This window comes from Cervus elaphus, chromosome 18, assembly GCF_910594005.1.
Source record: "Cervus elaphus chromosome 18, mCerEla1.1, whole genome shotgun sequence".
Taxonomy (NCBI): Eukaryota; Metazoa; Chordata; class Mammalia; order Artiodactyla; family Cervidae; genus Cervus; species Cervus elaphus.
Genome location: NC_057832.1, coordinates 104,915,586 through 104,935,968, shown reverse-complemented (window position 1 = coordinate 104,935,968; position 20,383 = coordinate 104,915,586). Strand labels below are relative to the sequence as shown.

Below are 20,383 nucleotides of genomic sequence, written 5' to 3'. Positions count from 1 at the left end.
GAAGGAAATTCTCATACCTGCCACAGCACAGATGAACTTCAAGGACATTATGCTAAGTGAAATAAGTCAGTCACTAAAAGACAAATAATGTAGTTGTTTTTCCAAATATTTGATTCCATGTATATTGGATACCTAGAATAGTCAAAGTAGGATAGTTGCCAGGGCCTAGGAGGAGGGGCAATGGGCAGTTGTCATTTAATGGCTATGGCATTTCAGTTTTGCAAGATGAAAAGAGTTCTGGAGGCTGTGTACAACAATGTGAATGTATTCAACACTGCTGAACTTTATACTTAAAAATACTTAAGGTGGTAAATTTTATGTCATGTGTATTTTAACAGAATTTTTAAAATTCAATATATATAGGTAGAGAGAGGGGAAAAAAAGAACCCTAAGTAAAACTTGGAAGGAAAATTGGTAGACATTTTAAAGGATGTAGCAGTATTACTTATAATTATGATGCCTAAATTGTTATGTATGTAGACAGAATAAGAAAAAAGTAGAATACACTTAGAATAAAAGCAAGAAATACATTATGCTTTATAGAAAAAAGGTTTATCTAGTTAAGAGACATAGACTGAAGTATTTATGGGCAAAACAATATGATTTGCTGACTTTGCTTTAATTACTTCAGCAAAAAAAAAAAAAGTAGTGGGAATATAAATGAAACAAGAATAGCAGGATGCTGATAACTATTAAAAGGTGGATGACAGGCACCAGTGGTTCATTATTCTATTCTACTTTTGTTTATGCTTGAAATATCCACAATAATGCTTTTTTAAAGGGAATTGTCCATTACTAAAAAGAAAGGAAACAGATGACTAAAGCACTCACTGAATTAAACTAGACTTGAAAGACAATTAACGAGGGTATGTATGATTACAGTATCTGGCAGTGCTGGTAAATAAAATGAATTCATCTACAGTCTCTGGAGAAGCCGTTCTTAGGCTGTTCACTGAAACATTATTATGTAGCTGGCATTATGTTTAGTTTGGTAAATAGATGTGAAAAGTACATAGTCCTTGCCTTAAACATGCCAACAGTTGGGACTAGAGGGAGAAGTAAAGCTTCAGTTAGAATATATATCTCTAGGATAAGGCAAGGTACTTACTGTAGGATTGCTGAAGAGGTACTTCCAGCCATACTTAGAGCTGGAAAAAGAAATATTCCTAATTCCTAATTAATCTGAGTCTTGATGCACAGGTATGTCAGCTAGTTAAAAAAAAAAGAGAGTAGTAATTTAGGTTCATGTCTATGTCCATGTTCATGTCAATGGGCATGAGCTTGAGCAAACCCTGGGGGACGGTGAGGGACAGGGAGGCCTGGCGTGCTGCAGTCCTTGGGGCTGCAAACAGTCGGACACTGGACGACGGAACAGCAGCAACAGCAGTCTAGGCAGTGGGACCAGCACGCACACTCAGGGAATCACAAGCAAGGGTTAGAATGACTAGAAATCAGGTAGGTGTGAGTAAGTGGTTCACAACTGGAGACCTTGTCTGTAATAATAGAACTTCTGGGAGATTTCCTGAGATAGGAATCATGTGTGACAGGTAGATGCTTAATGTTTTAAAAAATGAATTGTTAGGAGGCCTTTATACATGGAAGTGACATAATCAGATATGCATTTTTGAAAGATCAGAGTGGCAGCCAGGAGGTTGTCAGGGTGAAGAAAAGTGAGGCAGAGGGACAAGTTAGGAGGCTAATTCAGGGGAGGCAGAAAGGGAGTCTGAATCAAAGGAACATATATCCATGACTCATTACAAATATAAACTCTCCCAGAACTGGAGAAGTCTGCCTAGGCTGCTTGTGAATCTCTGCCAGATCCAGCTCATCTACACTTGAATAGTTCAGTAATGGGAAACGACAGACTTCTGGGAGAAACTGAGAGATGACATACTTGAGGAAAATGTATAGCCCTAAATGCAAATACTGTAGAGGAGGAGGCAGCATCAAAAACTGACTCCCTCTGAAGTGACTTACTCCAGTAAAAAAAGAAAACTGTAGAATTTTTATTTATATGTCATCAAGATTCATCAGGACATGTTTAAAGATAATATAATAAAAAGCCATGAGAATCTCAGCTCAGGAAAGATGGGAAGGTTGAGAAACATAATTTCAAATTAAGAGCAGTGGGTGGGTGGGAGCAGTAGGGAACACTGAAAATCAAATTTCCCCTTTGCAGCAAAATTCTATAAATATGGTCTCCAATTTCTCTCCTGTTTTAAGGTACACTTTTTTTTTTTTAAGGTACACTTTAATTAGACCTGTACCTCTATCATTCTACTGAAATTTCCCTGAACAAGATCCCCAAATAAAACCTACGTTATAAAATCAAATCGTAAAACCATCTCATTTAATCAGAAGCATTAGACCTGGCTGATTACGCCCTGTTTGATACACTCTCTCACGTGAGCTTCCGGGACAGCACGCTCTCTCGCTTTCCAGTCTGTTGTTGGGTTCTCACTCTTTTCCTGCTCCATCAGTGCTGGGGCTCCCAAGGGATTGCTCCTTAACCCCCATCTATATCTACACTCATTTAAATCTCATCCAGCTTCATGCCTTAAAATACTATCTTTATGCTGAAAATGCCTAAATGCATCTTCAGCCCAAATCTCTTCCTTTAACTCTGGACTCATATATCCAACTGCCTGTTCAGTACCTCCACTTCAGTGTCTAAAAGCGTGTCAAAAGGAACAAGTCTAAACTGAAGTGATGCTCCACTCTTGGTCTTTGCCATCTGGTGGCTGACAGTTCAATCCAGCTAGTTGCTCTGGCCCAACGCCCTAGAGTTTCCACAGTTGTAAATACCTGTGAAACCACTACCATAAACCAAGATCTAGAAAAGATGATCACTAAAAGATTCCTAATGCTCCTTTACAGTCCATTCATTCCTTCCTCCCCTACTCTGTCCCTTACTCGAGGAAGCCGTTATCTACTTTCTGTCTCTAGAGATTAGCTTGCTTTTCACATGCATGTGATTTCTTGTAGTTTTTACTTTTCTGCATCTGGTTGCTTTTTGTCAGCACTGTGATTTTGAGATTCATCCATGTTGTGCGTATCAACTCATTATATTTTTATTCTATGATATGGAAAGGGCATCAATAATAAAGAGGTGATGGAAACAATACAATTAAATTGACTTTTTCAAGGCTATATTAAATATTCTTCTGTATTCAACTTGTATAGAAATTAAATAAGGCAAGTATTTTTCAGAGTGGAGTAAAATGGCTGTCTATCTTCTCTGCTTATAAAAACAGTTCCCATAATCCAGATTTCATACAATTTATTAATGATGATATGGTAGAAGCCACCTTGGCATTTATTAAAATCCTAAACATTAAAAAAACACCTTCTGTTGGTATCCTTGTCGTCCCAGTCCAAATGCGAGTCTGTTTGTTCAGAGGACACTTCAAGGATGTCACTTTGACACAGTTTTCATACAAATCATTGTTCCTGGGCTGAACTGTTTCCTCGTTTTTCTTGTGAGTTTCTAAAACATATCTCTGTTGGTCTCTGCTAAGCTTCTGAATCACAGTTTGGGAGCTGAAAGAAATTGGGTACTCTGATTTCAATGTTAACAATGAACTATCTAATTAAAAGTAGTGAAATGCCATGTTATGTCTGTATATTACATGTCACAGTATGCAAGGTATTGTTACAGATATTACTTTACTTGGGGCTCTCAGCAGTTCTGATACAGGCAAGATGGCCAATGTTATCCCCATCTTATATCAGAAAGGGAACATTAAGGAATCAGAGAGGTTAAACTATTCGCTCACGATAACATAACTAATAAGGAGGGGCAGGTCTTGAATACACGCCTTCTAACTCTAGTACTTTGTCTATTACTTTCTCTCATGTTATTTTCTTGTATTATTTCATTTCTTTCCATAGATAAGATGTGAAAGTAGATTTCCATGGAATTCTCCAGGTCAGAATACTGGAGTGGGTAGCCTTTCTCTTCTCCAGGGGGTCTTCCCAACCCAGGGATCAAACCCAGGTCTCCCGCATTGCAGGCGGATTCTTTACCAGCTGAGCCACAAGGGAAGCCCAAGAACACTGGAGTGGGTAGCCTAGCCCTTCTCCAGGGGATCTTCCTGACCCAGGAATAGAACCAGGGTCTCCTGCACTGCAGGCAGATTCTTTACCAACTGAGCTATCAGGGGAAGCCCCTTAGATAAGTAATACATTTTTTAAAAGTTAAATCTTAGTTTAAATTAATCAACTTTAGATCCAAGTACAGGTATGGCCAAAGGTGGTTTCTTAACCTAAATTTCTAGTTTTTGAGGCAAGAGAAGCCTATGTATTTCAACAGAACCCATTGCTGGGCACAAACTAAGTTCTTAGAAAAGAGGCCAAGGAAGGAAGAACAGGCATACCATGTGTCCTCTGTTCTGCAAATTCAGTCTGTTCTCATACTTACAAACCCACTGTTGAGATGGTTGTTCAGGTCATTGTTCCTGAAGATGGGGAAACTTGCCAAGGGGGCTTGTGATATGATAATTACTGGTTTAGACAAAACAACAGTGTTTATCTATGCTATCCCTGACTTCTCTTCCTATCCCTTTTCTAGTTTTTAGGTACTAATAATATCAACCCTATGTGACCAGTGCTTCAATTGCTATTATAGAAAGTAAAACATCTGACAGTCATTCATTCTAAGTATTATCTTAGGCCAGAAGAGAGAAACTCAGATAAAGCAATGATGATTGCATAGAAATAAATGCCTAACTGCAGATGTTAAGGCGTCCACTGGGGATGGTTTAGGGATACTGAAATCTGAGAACCCTTCAAAGTTCATCATATAGGCACTGCTATGCAGTCCCAGACACTGTGTCACAGACACTATGTAGACTCTAAGGACACAACTGGAAATTGTTATCAAAAAGCCACCTTTACCTGTTACTTTAATTCAAAATCAAAATCTTTTTAAGACGGAGGAAAGGGAATGAGGTAATCTGGTAGAAGAAATTGAGTGTAGTTCTCCTACCTCAGATACCTTTTTAGAAGCCAAGCAGGGACTCGTCCAGGTAGTTTTGCTAAAAAAGAGAATATACCATAAAATTTCTGAACTTAGATTTTAAAGTTAACAAAACTTAATTTTTCACTTTCTTGACAACTGCCTCAATTGCTAGCTTAATTGAGTTTCAACCTGCCACTGTCTCATTCAGACATATGAAATATATTAGTGCATATTTCCACTGGAAGCCTTTAGATAAGACTGTTTCAAGAGAAGAGCAAACAGTAGAAATACCTGTCCAATAATTATCAAGCAATTCAGAACTGCGTTCTGCATGTCAGGCTCTAGGAAGGGCATCTACATGTATAGCAGAGTGACTAACTTTTAGAGCCCCAACTCAGGACACAGCTACATCAGACCAAAGAATCATAATAATATGTAATGAACAAATGCTTACACATACATGATTATTATTTTTAACATATAGTATAAATTAGCTGTTTATTTAAAGTTATATATTATTCTGTATTATTTGCTATTCTGTTACATAAATGTCATTATTTAAGAAAAACAACAGGACTAGTTAAGAGTGGCAGTTAGTGGTATTTAATAGTGAAACCAATTAAACAGTATGGGTGAGAATAACAGAACACTATCAATAGTGTTTTCCTCTGATTCTGATTTTAAATTTTTATAAAATATTTACATTTTATAGGCAATATTATGTCTTAAGATACATAAGACCTTTTAAAAAGCTGAATGTAATACAGTAGGGATAATTAGATATTACTTATAATTAATAAAAATTGACATGTTTATGTCCCATGATAAAATATTTTTGCTCTTTGTGTGTCCTCTTCCAATAATACTTATCTCCACTGCCTGCAGTCTTCAGGATATCCTTATTTTATGTAGTGGTAAAACTGAAAACATTCAAAAGTCAAGGAGTGCGTCAAGGCTGTATATTGTCACCCTGTTTATTTAACTTATATTCAGAGTTCAATTCAGTTCAGTCGCTCAGTCGTGTCTCTGACTCTTTGTGACCCCATGGACTGCAGCATGCCAGGCTTCCCTGTCCCACCAACTCCCGGAGCTTGCTCAAACTCATGTCCATCACATGTAGAGTACATCATGTGAAATGCCGGGCTGGATGAATCATAAGCTAGAATCAAGATTGTTGGCAGAAATATCAATAACATACATCATTATGTGTATATCCATCATAGGCAGAGTAAAGCATGTGAAATGCCGGGCTGGATGACCAAGCTGGAATCAAGACTGTTGGGAGACATAACCTCAGATATACAGAGGACACCACTCTTATGGTAGAAAGCAAAGAGAAACTAAAGAGCCTCTTGATGAAGGTGAAAGAGGAGAGTGAAAAAGCTGGCTTAAAACTCAGCATTCAAAATCTAAGATCATGGCATCTAGTACCATTACTTCATGGCATATAGATGGGAAAATAGTGTAAGACTATTTTCTTGGGCTCCAAAATCACTGCAGACAGTGACTGCAGCCATGAAATTAAAAGATGCTCCTTGGAAGAAAAACTATGACAAACCTAGACAGCATATTAAAAAGCAGAGACATCACTTTGTCAGTAAAGATCTGTCTAGTCAAAGCTAATGGTTTTTCCAGTAGTCACATATGAATATAAGAGTTGGACCATAAAGAAGGCTGAGAGCTGAGGAACTGATGCTTTTGAACTGTCCTGTTGGAGAAGACTCTTGAGAGTCCCTTGGACTGCAAGGAGATTCAACCAGTCCATCCTAAAGGAAATCAACCCTGAATATTCATTGGAAGGACTGACATGGAAGCTGAAGCTCCAGTACTTTGGCCATCTAATGCGAAGAGCCAACTCATTGGAAAAGACCCTGATGCTGGGAAAGATAGAAGGCAGGAGGAGATGGGGATGACAGAGGGTGAGATGGTTGGATGTTATCACTGACTCAATGGATATGAGTTTGAGCAAACTCTGGGAGATGGTGAAGGACAGGGTAGCCTGGCATGCTGTGGCCCATGGGGTCGCAAAGAGTCAGACATGACTGAACTGAGCGACTGAACAACTGAGGTCACCTTTTATGAAGCCCACATTACACTGACCCCTGGCGGCAGGCCAATGCAATGACATCAAATTAGATATCCTGTCAATTAAGGAATCTGAACATGGAATATGACTTGACTTATTAGCAACTGAAAAGTAAAAGTGAAAGTCGCTCAGTTGTGCCTGACTCTTTTCAACCCATGTACTGTATAGTCCATAGAATTCTCCAGGCCAGAATCCTGGAGTGGGTAGTGTTTCCCTTCTCCAGGGGATCTTCCCAACCCAGGGATCAAACCCAGGTCTCCTGCATTGCAGGCAGATTCTTTACCAGCTGAGCCACAAGGGAAGCCCAAGAATACTGGAATGGGTAGTCTATCCCTTCTCCAGTGGATCTTCCCGACCCAGGAATTGAAACGGGGTCTCCTGCATTGCAGGCAGATTCTTTACCAACTGAGGTATCAGGGAAACCCCTTATAGCTTGCTGAGCTATGAGGGAAGCCCCTCAAGCAAGCAATAGCTTGACTTATTAGCAATAGCTTGACTACTACAGTCCATGGGGTCGCAAAGAGTTGGACCCAACTGAGCGGCTGAACAACAAAATTAGCAATAGCAGGTTTCTAGACTTGTAAGAATTAGTTTCCAGCTTCCCAAAAATGTCTGTTCACTTTGTATCTACAGGCTTGTTTTAGTAGACTGACTTTTGGGGATTTGACCCTTAGCAACCTTAAATTTGGGCTTCCCATGTGGCGCAGTGATAAAAGAATCTGCTTGCCAATACAGGAGACACAAAAGACGCTGGTTTAATCCCTGGGTTGGGAAGATCCCCTGGAGGAGGAAATGGCAACCCACTCCAGTATTCCTGCCTAGAAAATTCCATGGACAGAGGAGCCTGGTGGGTGACAGTCCATGCGGTCACAAAGAGTCGAACATGACTGAGCATGCATGCATATCCTTAAATTCATCATGTAGGTTTCTCCATGTCTACAATATCTATTGTTTTTATTATAGATACTCTGAAGCACACTGGATATCATCACATGTTAAACTTCTCTTTCTCAGGGAAGAGGTTTTCAAAGCACAGAGGTAATTCAAACTGAATGTGAATTTCAGTTTTTGTTGCAGTTTTTAGTGCTGTTCAACTTGACTGCTCTTTCTGGTGACATATTTTTAATTTCTGAGTCAGTCTTATTTCCCATAAATTTCACTTTTTTCACTGTATGAGTTTTTGTCATAACCTATACATAATATCGAACAACTGAGGTATAGTTCATCCTGGGCTCCTTATGACCTATTCAGAGATGATCAAATAGATTTAGAGAAACAGCATATAAATTATTTTACTGTAATCCTGTCCTTTATTCCCTTCTTCAACTATTTACAAATCAGACAAGGCTGTTCTTCTTGTCCCACATGTTGAAAATGTGACTTAATGGCAGACCAGCATTTTAACATCTTTTCTATGGCTATCAGTAATGATAGCCACCTTGTAGGCGCAGGTCTAAGGAAATACCCTCTTTCATTTCTATAAAGTAAAAAATCTCATTATGTGCTTCTGCATGTTTTGAGGAAACTAAAACGTGACCCAAAAAGTTCATTATGAAAGTCTCATTATCACAGGACAGCAAATCACTTTTTAAAGTACAAGGTGTGCAAGACATTTAGAAGATCAGAATTTTTAAAAAATTTTCTTTGTTAAGAAGTTGACAGACTGAATGAAATATGCAAAAGTATACATTTTATATTCTCATTGTCAGTCAACCATGCAGATAGATGAGCAAAGTCTAGTATGTATTTGGACAATGTATTAACAATATCTGGTTGATTTTTCCTTTGGTTTCATTAAAAATAATCATAGAAATCAAGATTCTCTGAAACCCCATTTTTCAAATTCAACTACTTAAGAGCCAGAGGAAATGTATTTTTGATTCAGTGTATCATGTGATAACTGTTCAGTCGCTTAGTCGTGTCCGACTCTTTGTGACCCTGTGGACTGCCAGGCCTCCCTGGCTATCACCAACTCCCAGAGTCCACCCAAACTCATGTCCATTGAGTCGGTGATGCCATACAACCATCTCACCCTCTGTCATCCCCTTCTCCTCCTGCCTTCAATCATTTCCCAGCATCAGGGTCTTTTCCAATGAGTCAGTTCTTCACATCAGGTGGCCAAAGTATTGGAGTTTCAGCTTCAACATCAGTCCTTCCAATGAACACTCAGGACTGATCTCCTTTAGGATGGACTGGTTGAATCTCCTTGCAGTCCAAGGGACTCTCAAGAGTCTTCTCCAACACCAAAAGCATCAGTTCCTCAGCACTCAGTTTTCTTTATAGTCAAACTCTCACATCCATACATGACCACTGGAAAAACCATAGCCTTGACTAGACAGACCTTTGTTGGCAAAGTAATGTCTCTGCTTTTTAATATGCTGCCTAGGTTGGTCATAACTTTTCTTCCAAGGAGCAAGCATCTTTTAATTTCATGGCTGCAGTCACCATCTACAGTGATTTTGGAGCCCCCCCAAAATAAAGTCTGCCACTGTATCCACTGTTTCCCCATCTGTTTGCCATGAAGTGATGGGACCGGATGCCATGATCTTAGTTTTCTGAATGTTGAGCTTTGAGCCAACTTTTTCAGTCTCCTCTTTCATTTTCATCAAGAGGCTCTTTAGTTCTTTTTCACTTTCTGCCATAAGGGTGGTGTCATCTGCATATCTGAGGTTATTGATATTTCTCCCGGCAATCTTGATTCCAGCTTGTGCTTCATCCAGCCCAGCATTTCTCATGTTGTACACTACATATAAGTTAAATAAGTAGGGTGACAATATACAGCCTTGACATACTCCTTTTCCTATTTGGAACCAGTCTGTTGTTCTGTGTCCAGTTCTAACTGTTGCTTCCTAACCTGCATACAGATTTCTTAAGAGGCAGGTCAGGTGGTCTGGTATTCAAGTATCTTTCTGAATTTTCCACACTTTGTGGTGATCCACACAGTCAAAAGCTTTGGCATAGTCAATAAAGCAGAAATAGATGTTTTTCTGGAACTCTCTTGCTTTTTCCATGATCCAGTGGATGTTGGGAATTTTAATTTGCCAACAGATGTTGGCAAGTTTAATGCTTACTTTTTTCATATTTACCATGAGTATGTTTAATGTTTGCTATATTAGCTATTGGCAGAGACTTGGAATTCCTACAATAGCCTTGTTTTTGTCTATCCTGTTGTTTTTGGGGTTCCCTAAGAACTACTTATCAGATAGAATATATGTCTTGCTTGCAGCTCTTTCAGCTGTAAATCATTGTTACTATACTGGAGTTATGTCGTTGTGGTTGTAAGGCATGGGGGAAAGGAAACATCCTGTAATCTTTTGAAATCTTGGTCTTTTAGTGGGTCTGTGTCCCTGGGCTGTGACCCTAATAAGTATTTCTTGGCTTTCTTCCCCTTACCTTTCAGTGGGAGGGGGCTGACTGGGCAGATGGAAGAAGAGTAAAATATATCCAGAACATTCTCCATAACAAAGGTCTACTCTCCAAATCCAGTCCTTTACATTTTGGAGCTAAAATGAGCAAGTCCCTTACTATGTTTACACCGTATGTCTCTCTTCTTTGAAGAGTAGTTTTAGCTCTTACATATGGGTCATCCATTTTGAATTAATTTATGTGTATGGTGTAAGGAATAAGCCCCACCACCCACTTCATTCTTTTGCATGTGCATATCTAGTTGTCTCAGTACCATTTTTAAGGCTATTTTTTCTTCATTGAATTGTCTTGGCACCTCTGTTGAAACTCAACTGACAATAAGTGTAAGGGTTCACGTCTGCATTCTCAATTCTACTTCTTCGATCTCTGTATCTACCCTTATGCCAGTGCTGCACTGTTATGATTGCTGCAGCTTGGTAGTAAGTTTTGAAAATGGAAAGTATGAGTTTGTGAAATTTGTTCTTCTTTTTTGAAAATTGTCTTGGTTATTCTGGCCTTTTATATTACCACTGCATTTTAGGTTTAGCTTGTTAATTTTTGTTTCTGCTGCGATTTTGATAGGATTACACTGAGTCTGGGTATCAATTTGGTGAATATTGCCATCTTAACTAAGTATTCTGATGTATGAACATGGGGGGATCTTTCCATTTATTTAAATCATCTTTAATATATTTCAACAGTTTTCTAGTTTTCAGTGTACAAGTATTATACCACTTTTATTAAATTACTCCTAAGGAGTTTGTGATGGATAGGGAGGCCTGGCGTGCTGCAATTCATGGGGTCGCAAAGGGTTGGACATGACTGAGTGACTGAACTGACTGACTGACTGAAGCATTATATTCTTTTTGATGTTTTCTAAATAGAATTTTCTTGATTTCACTTATACTGTGTTCACTGCTAGTATACAGAAGTACAATTGATTTTTTATAACAGATTTATTAAAATCTAATTCACATACCATATACCTCACCCATTACAATTCTGCATGTTTTTTTATCTTGCAACCTTGCCAAACTCGTTAGTTTCAGTAGGTTTTGTGGGTGCGTGTATGTACATATGTGTGAGTGTATTCCTTAGGATTTTCTGTATATAAGATCATGTGTACTGCAAATAGAGGTAGTTTTACTTCTTTGCAGTCTGGATGCCTTGCATTTATTCTTCCCAGATTGCTGTGCCTAAACCTCCATTATGTTGATTAGAAATATTGAGAGCAGACACCCCTATCTTGGTCCTGATCTTGGGGGGAAAGCATTCAGTCTTGTACCATCATCTATGACATTAGCTGTGGGATTTTCATAGATGGTTTTTATCAGGTTGAGGAACATCCCATCTACTTCTAGTCTGGTACCGTTTTTTTTTTAAACATCATGGAAGAGGTTGAATTTTGCCAGACATTATCTCTGCATTTACTGAGATGATTGTGTGCATTTTGTTCTCTATCCTATTAATATGTATATTACATTCTTTAATTTTAAAAAAAATTTTATTGGGTGGCTCAGTGGTAAAGAATTCATCTGCCAGAATGGATAAGAAAGCTGTGGTACATATACACAATGGAATATTACTCAGCTATTAAAAAGAACACAGTTGAATCAGTTCTAATGAGGTGGATGAAACTGGAGCCTATTAGAGTGAAGTAAGTCGGAAAGAAAAACACCAATACAGTATATTAAGGCATATATATAGAATTTAGAAAGATGGTAATGATGACCCTATATGCGAGACAGCAAAAGAGACACAGATATAAAGAACAGACTTTTGGACTCTGTGGAAGGCAAGGGTGGGATGATTTGAGAGAATAGCATTAAAACATGTGTGTTACCATATATGAAATAGATCACCAGTCCAAGTTCAATGCACAGAACAGGGCATTCAAAGCCGGTGCACTGGGACAACCCTGAGGGATGGGATGGGGAGGGAGGTGGGGGGGGGTTCAGGATGGGGGACACTTGTACACCCATGGCTGATTCATGTCAATGTATGGCAAAAACCACTACAATGTTGTAAAGTAATTAGCCTCTAATTAAGAAAAAAAAAAAGAATCCGTCTGCCAAGCAGGAGACGCAGATTCAGTTCCTGGGTCAGGAAAATCCCCTGTAGAAAGAAAAGGCAACCCACTCCAGTATTCATGTCTGGGAAATCCCATGGACAGAGGAGCCTGGTGGGCTACAGTCTACAGGGTCGCAAAGAGTTGGACACAACTTAGTGACTAAACAACAACAAAAGTTGATTTACAATGTTGTATTGGTTTCTGCTTTACAGCAAAGTGAATCAGTTATACGTATATCCACTCTTTTTTAAGATCCTCTTGCCATATAGGTCATTACAGAGTGCTAAAGAGTGTTCCCTGTGCTAAGCAGCAGGTTTTTTATTAGTTATTTCATATATAGTCGTGTGTATATGTCAATCCCAATCTCCCAATTTATCCCTTCCCCCTTCCCCCTTGTAAGCATAAGTTTGTTTCCCACATCTGTGACTCTTATGTCTGTTTTATAAGTAGTTTCACTTGTACCATTTTTTGAAACAAAGATTCCACATATAAGTGATACTGGGGATTCCCAGGTGGCACAATTGGTAAAGAATCCACCTGCCAATGCAAGAGATGCATGTTTGATCCTTGGGTTGGGAAGATCCCCTGGAGTAGAAAATGGCAACCCACTTGAGTATTCTTGCCTGGAAAATCCCATGGACAGAGCCTGGTGGGCTACAGTCCATGGGGTTGCAAAGAGTCAGACACACTCCCACACACACACGTGCACACATAAACACAAGCGATATCATGTGATATCTGCCTTTCTCAGTCTGACCCGCTTCACTCAGTATGACAATCTCAGGTCCATCTATGTCACGGCCAATGGCATTATTTTGTTCTTTTTATGGCCAATATTCTATCGTGTATATGTTCCAAAGAATAGCAAGGAGAGATAAGAAAGCCCTCCTCAGCAATCAATGCAAAGAAATAGAGGAAAACAGCAGAATGGGAAAGACTAGAGATCTCTTCAAGAAAATTAGAGCTACCAAGGAAACATTTCATGCAAGGATGGGTTCAATACAGGATAGAAATGGTATGGGCCTAACAGAAGCAGAAGATATTAAGAAGAGGTGGCAAGAATACACAGAAGGACTATACAAAAAAGATCTTCACGACCCAGATAATCATGATGGTGTGATACTCACCTAGAGCCAGACATCCTGGAATGTGAAGTCAGGTGGGCCTTAGAACTACGAACAAAGCTAGTGGAGGTGATGGAATTCCAGTTGAGCTATTTCAAATCCTGAAAGATGATGCTGTTAAAGTGTTGCAGTCAATATGCCAGCAAATTTGGAAAACTCAGCAGTGGCCACAGGACTGGAAAAGGTCAGTTTTCATTCCAATCCCAAAGAAAGGCAATCCCAAAGAATGCTCAAACTACCGCACAATTGCACTCATCTCACATGCTAGTAAAGTAATGCTCAAAATTCTCCAAGCCAGGCTTCAAGTGAACTGAGAACTTCCAAATGTTCAAACTGGTTTTAGAAAAGGCAGAGGAACCAGAGGTCAAATTGCGAACATCCACTGGATCATCAAAAAAGCAAGAGAGTTCCAGAAAAACATCTATTTCTGCTTTCTTGACTATGCCAAAGCCTTCGACTGTGTGGATCACAATAAACTGTGGAAAATTCTGAAAGTGATGGGAATACCAGACCACCTGACTCACCTCTTGAGAAACCTGTATGCAGGTCAGGAAGCAACAGTTAGAACTGGACATGGAACAACAGACTGGTTCCAAATAGGAAAGGAGTACGTCAAGGCTGTATATTGTCGCCCTACTTATTTAACTTATATGCAGAGTACATCATGAGAAACGCTGGGCTGGAAGAAGCCCAAGCTGGAATCAAGATTGCCGGGAGAAATATCAATAACCTCAGATATGCAGATGACACCACCCTTATGGCAGAAAATGAAGAAGAACTAAAAAGCCTCTTGATGAAAGTGAAAGAGGAGAGTGAAAAAGCTGGCTTAAAGCTCAATATTCAGAAAACTAAGATCATGGCATCTGGTCCCATCACTTCATGGAAAATAGATGGGGAAACAGTGGACACAGTGGCAGACTTTATTTTTTTGGGCTCCAAAATCAGATGGTGATTGCAGCTATGAAATTAAAAGACGTTTACTCCTTGGAAGGAAAGTTATGACTAACCTAGATAGCATATTAAAAAGCAGAGACATTATTTTGCCAACAAAGGTCCGTCTAGTCAAGGCTATGGTTTTTCCAGTGGTCATGTATGGATGTGAGAGTTGGACTGTGAAGAAAGCTGAGTGCCGAGGAATTGATGCTTTTGAACTGTGGTGTTGGAGAAGACTCTTGAGAGTCCCTTGGACTGCAAGGAGATTCAGCCAGTCCATCGTAAAGGAGATTAGTCCTGGGTGTTCATTGGAGGGACTGATGCTGAAGCTGAAACTCCAATACTTTGGCCACCTCATGCGAAGAGTTGACTCACTGGAAAAGACCCTGATGCTTGGAGGGATTGGGGGCAGGAGAAGGGGACGACAGAAGAGAAGATGCCTGGATAGCATCACCGCCTCGATGGACATGAGTTTGAGTAAACTCCGGGAGTTGGTGATGGACAGGGAGGCCTGGCATGCTGCGATTCATGGGGTCGCAAAGGGTCGGACACGACTGAGCGACTGAACTGAACTGAACCACATCTTCTTCATCTGTTTCTCAACTGATGGCCATTTAGGTTGCTTCTGTGTCCTGGCTATTGTAAACAGTGCTGCAGTGAGCACTAGGGTGCATGTTATCCCTTCAAATTATGGCTTTCTCTGGATATACGCCCAGGAGTGAGATTGCTGGATCATATGGTAGCTCTGTTTTTAGTTTTTTAAGTTTTCTCTGTACTGTTATGCATAGTGACTGTACCATTTACTCCTGCTAACAGTGTAGGAGGGTTCCCTTTTCTCAACACCCTCTGCAGCATTTGTAGATTTTTTTGGTGATGGGTATTCTAACCAGTGGGAGGCGGTACCTCACTGTAGTTTTGATTTGCATTTCTCAGTCAGTGATGTTGAGCTTCGTTTCATGTGCCTCTTGGCCATCTGTATGTCTTATGAATGTCTATTTAGATCTTCCACCCATTTTCTGATTGGGCTTTTTTTTTTAATTGAGGTGCATGAGTTGTTTGTATACTTTGGAGATTAATCCCTTGTTGATTGTTTTGTTTGCAAATATTTTCTCCCATTCTGTGTGTTTTTGTTTTGTTTTTAATGGCTTCCTTTGCTGTGCAAAAGCTTTTAAGTTTGATAAGGTCCCATTTGTTTATTTTGTTTTTATTTTCTTTACTCTCAGAGGTGGATAATTTTTGTTATGTTAAACCAACCTTGCTTTTCCAGAATAAATCCTACCTGGTCACTATGTATAATCTCTTTTATATGTTGCTGGACTCAGTTTGCTAGAATTTGGTCCTACTATTTTGTCTTAATTTTTAGTAGATACAAAGGTAAAGAAGAAGTGCTATTTATTTATTAGGCCCCTGGAACCCTTATAATTACCTTTTCAGAGAAACTTTCTGATACTCCTTCATCCCCAGACAACTCCTGTATAATACCATAGCACAGTAAGTAGCACTTATCCCACTGTTTCTATTGTCTCTCTATGTGTTTGTCAAACTCTCTTTGCTTCTTGAGAACAAACTATATACTGTAGCCCAGTCTCTAGCACAGTCATTGACTAGTATAACTTGAGACCTCTGCAAAGCAGATAATCACCAGATTTTTAAAGAAACATGAACAAATAGGAAAAGGAGATTATGTAACAAAGGATGATTATAAAACAGAGTGACTAAGACACAGAGAATAGTATCAGCAAAATTTTACTTAGCTATATTCAGAATGAAACTATGTCAACTGATGTTCAGATTTGTTCTGCTGGTGTTCTCTTAAAACACTCCTGGGAGACAAAGAGCAGACTCCCTTAGCTCCTCTGCTGCACCTGTCTTTTCTATCAAGTAGAGTTTCTTCTGATCAGACAGGGGGAGAATAAACATTAGTACTCATCTTCAGCCCCAGATATGTTACATCTCAAGTAAGAAAAGAATTTCCATATAACTAAGATCACAAAACCATTGACACTAACCTTTTAAGAATTCAAGGAAGTGAGTCTCCTCTTGCTGCTAAATGCCTAAAGATATCATCCATCATCCATCATAATCATGTTTATTTAAGGATCAGCTCCTTCAAGAAAACATTCCCTGGGATTTCCAGGCTGGATTACATCCCCTTCTTTGAGGACATAATTCATGCATATCACTCACTCTATTTCACTTTTACTTTAATGAACTGTATATGTGTCTTGTTACACTTCCTTAAGTAATAAGCAGCTCATCTTGTTGGAGAGGGAGGGAGAATTATGTTTCAGCCAGAGAAGACAATGTGAGCAACGGCAACGAGGTGAGAAGACTGACGTTTTTTGAGGCTACAAAAAAGATCACCATTGCTGTAGAGTAAAGGAAAGGCAGAGGATGGCAAGAGGTAAAACTGGAGAGGCAGTCAGGGGCCTGTTCACTGGAAGTCTTGCATGTCATAATAGGCAACTTGGTTCCTCTGCTGCAGCAAGTGGTTGTGAAATTTCTTTTTTAAAAATAACATACCATTATTGAAAGAAAAATTGTACATGAAAGCCACTCAAGATGAATAAGGGTTGGATGGGCCAGTTGGTGCTTGGCCTCCCTCTGATTCTCACTGTAGCTCCCAGTGTGGTGAGTTTAAGTGTGGTCTGCAGATTACTAACATCAGAATTATCTATGGTGCCTTATTAAAAATGCAGATTTGGGGGTCAACAACAAATGCCAGCTTAGAATTCAAAGCTGGGATTATCATAAGCTCCCCAGATAATTCTAAAATTTTAAAACCACATGTTCCCTAAGACAACTGGCTTATAATTTTCACAATGCCAGTGCTGTGAGTGACAGGGAAGAACTGAGTACATGCTCCAAATTAAAAGAGAATCAATGGATATGGCAATTAAATGCAATCCATGAAACTGAATCAGGGAGAAGTTTCGCTCTAATGGACATTGGTACATTTGGTGAAACTTAAGTACAGTCTGATACAAAATAGTATTGTATCAAAGTTGAATTTCCTTAAGAGACTATTCTTGTTCTTGGAAAATAAATGCTGAAGTTCTTTAGCAATAAAGGAGCATGATATTTATAAAAAAATGGACTTGGGGGAAATATAGCTAGATAGGTAGGTAGATATAGTTCTTTGTACTTTTTGAAATTATTTAAAAATTAAAAGTTAAAAAAATTGAAAAGAGAAAGCCTAGAACAAATTTAAATCTCAGGACTGTGCCAACTTCAACCACTGTTAGAAAACTGGGATTACTGACAGGCTTTATTTTAGACAGTGGTATTAATCAGACTTCTGCTTTTGATAGATTACTTTATGGTAGTATGAAAGGTAGAATTAGGATGACAGTACTGGCTTTTAGGTCTTTGTGGCTCAGTAGGGAAACAATGCAGGAGACCCGAGTTCGATCCCTGGGTCGGGAAGATTCCCCTGGAGGAGGGCGTGGCAATTCACTCCAGTATTCCTGCCTGGAGAATCCCATGGACAGAGAAGCATGGTTGGTTACAGTCCATGGGGTTGCACAGAGTCAGACATGACTGAAGCAACTTAACAGACACACACACACACAAAGATGGCAAGGAGACCACTTAGAAACTAAAGTGCTTCTGATAAATATGTGATGAGTCCGAAAAGAATGATGGTAGTTAAGATGAAGATAAATGGGATTATGAGGTAAAATCAATTGGATTCAGTGACTCTCTAAATATGAGTGGTGGAAGTGAAAGAAGAAAAAAGATAACTTATCAGCTTTCTAGTTTGGTAGTTACATAGATATACTTATTACCAAAGATACAGTGAATACAGAAGGAACAGCATGCAGTGTGGGATTAGATGAATTAGAATTTGGCTGTGAGGGACATTTATGTGAAGATACATAGCACATAGTTAAATATAAGAGGCTGAAGCTTTGACCAGAGGTCAGATATATGTATAGATATGTGTGTGTGTATAAGGTATATACATGTGTGTGTGGCACAACAATGTGACATCATCAAGAACGAGTTCATGAAAGGCTGAATAGAAAAAGACTTAGTTTAACAAGGATAAATTTAAGACTCCGTACACGAGACCAAAATACCAGACCAAAACTGAAGGAAGAGAATGGAGGAGACATAGTGGCAGTATCAAAATAAAACTATAGGTTTGAGTGTGTGTGAGTCCAGCGTGTCAGTATTTTAGGATAATTTTCAAAAGAACATATGTAATCTTAGACTGCATTAATGTGAATCTGGTATCTAGAAAGAAGCAAATGAGAAAGATAATTTATTGTGTATTGTTAGGCATCCATATCCGTGGGTTCCACATCTGCATTCAACCAACTGTGGATCAAAATAGTAGGAAAAAAATTTCAAGAAGTTCTCAAAAGCAAAACCTGAATTTGCTGTGCACTGGCAACAGTTTACATAGCATTTACACTGTATTAAGTATTATATTAATCTAGAGCTACTGAAGGATACGCATGGGTTGTATGCAAATACTGTGCCATTTTACATGAGGGACTTGAGCATCCTCAGATTTTGGTCTCTGTGGGGTTCCTGGAACCAGTTCCCCCTTAAATACCAAGGAATGACTGTCCTGGTTAGATGACATCTGCAATACTGTGTTCAGTTTCCTTCAAGCTTGAGTAGTGACAGAAAAGAGTAAAATATGATAGTAAAGGGACTTGAATCATATTATGGATGGCTGAAAGAAAGGAAAGGAAAATTTCAGGTAAATAAATAATAGCTTTAAAAAATACTTATGATCTGTCATGTGGAAGAGGCAATACATTTGTTCTTAATAAGCAAGGAGGATTAGGGAAAATGAGTTGATCAGAAATGTTTACCTTTAAAGTTTCTTCTTTTTTTTTTTTTTGCTCTATGTTGTTAAAGAGGTGAGTTAAAATTTACAGGGACATGTGCTTTAAACTCAACATAAAAAGAGCATTGCTCTCAAGCAGTGGAATGCATCCACTGCAGTTTCGTAAACTGCTTGTCACCAAGTGTTGTCAGTCAAAGGCTGCATGTGCTTGGGCCCTGTCATCTGTAGGAGGTAAGAGTAGGGAACTCTCAAGGCTTCTCTCTGCTGTAAGATCCAGTGAGATGGGAGTGAAAAGATTAGGCGATGAGATGAACGGTCTTTTTTTTTCCGACTTGGTAAAATTACTGGAAATCGAATTGACATATAAGGAAGTTCTACTGTCTTCTATATATTTCTAGAGTTAGAAAAATCAAAATTTTAGATACAGAATTTCTGGGAAGGTGAACTGTTCTCTGGCAATCTGATTTGAAGATAATCTTCTAGTTTCTTATGTGTAAATCGTGACCAGATACATATTATTAAATAGCTCACATTCAGATGATAGGCGACTGCTCATTACTGTCTATATTCCCATCTTACAAACCTTGGTTAGGGAGCTGTCTTCTGAAATAATCAAATATACAGTCATCTGATATAGAAGGCCTTGTATCTAGAAAAGATGGTAAAAGTCCATTAGCAGCAAGAAAACAGCTCGTTGACTTACATTTCGTATTTTTATCTTTTTATAAATGAAAATGCTAGTATGCTAGCAAATAATGTGTAAATAGTAGTTTAGCTCAATGAAATTAATACAAACACTTCTCATATCTTATGAATTTTGCTGCATTTTTGCTATTTATCAGTTCAGTTCAGTTCAGTCGCTCAGTCGTGTCCGACTCTATTTATAGGTAAGGTCTAAAAAATATTCATACTGTTTGGGTGAGCAGTTCCTTTCTAGGAATCTATTACAGATAAATAATTATATACAAATAGTGAATTAAAAAGTCTTCATTGTTTATGA

General features: G+C 38.8%; 1 protein-coding gene across 2 annotated transcripts in view; it reads right to left on the bottom strand.

The window, feature by feature from the left end:
• AGBL3 (AGBL carboxypeptidase 3) overlaps positions 1-20,383 on the bottom strand; it is a 101,867-nt gene that overhangs the window by 12,583 nt on the left and 68,901 nt on the right. For both annotated transcript variants that reach the window (XM_043872928.1, XM_043872929.1), the window contains 3 exons: positions 19,967-20,032; positions 4,988-5,036; positions 3,347-3,540 (listed from right to left, as the gene is read on the bottom strand). In XM_043872928.1, the coding sequence (XP_043728863.1) occupies positions 3,347-3,540; positions 4,988-5,036; positions 19,967-20,032 (309 nt within the window). The remainder of the gene's footprint in view (positions 1-3,346; positions 3,541-4,987; positions 5,037-19,966; positions 20,033-20,383) is intronic.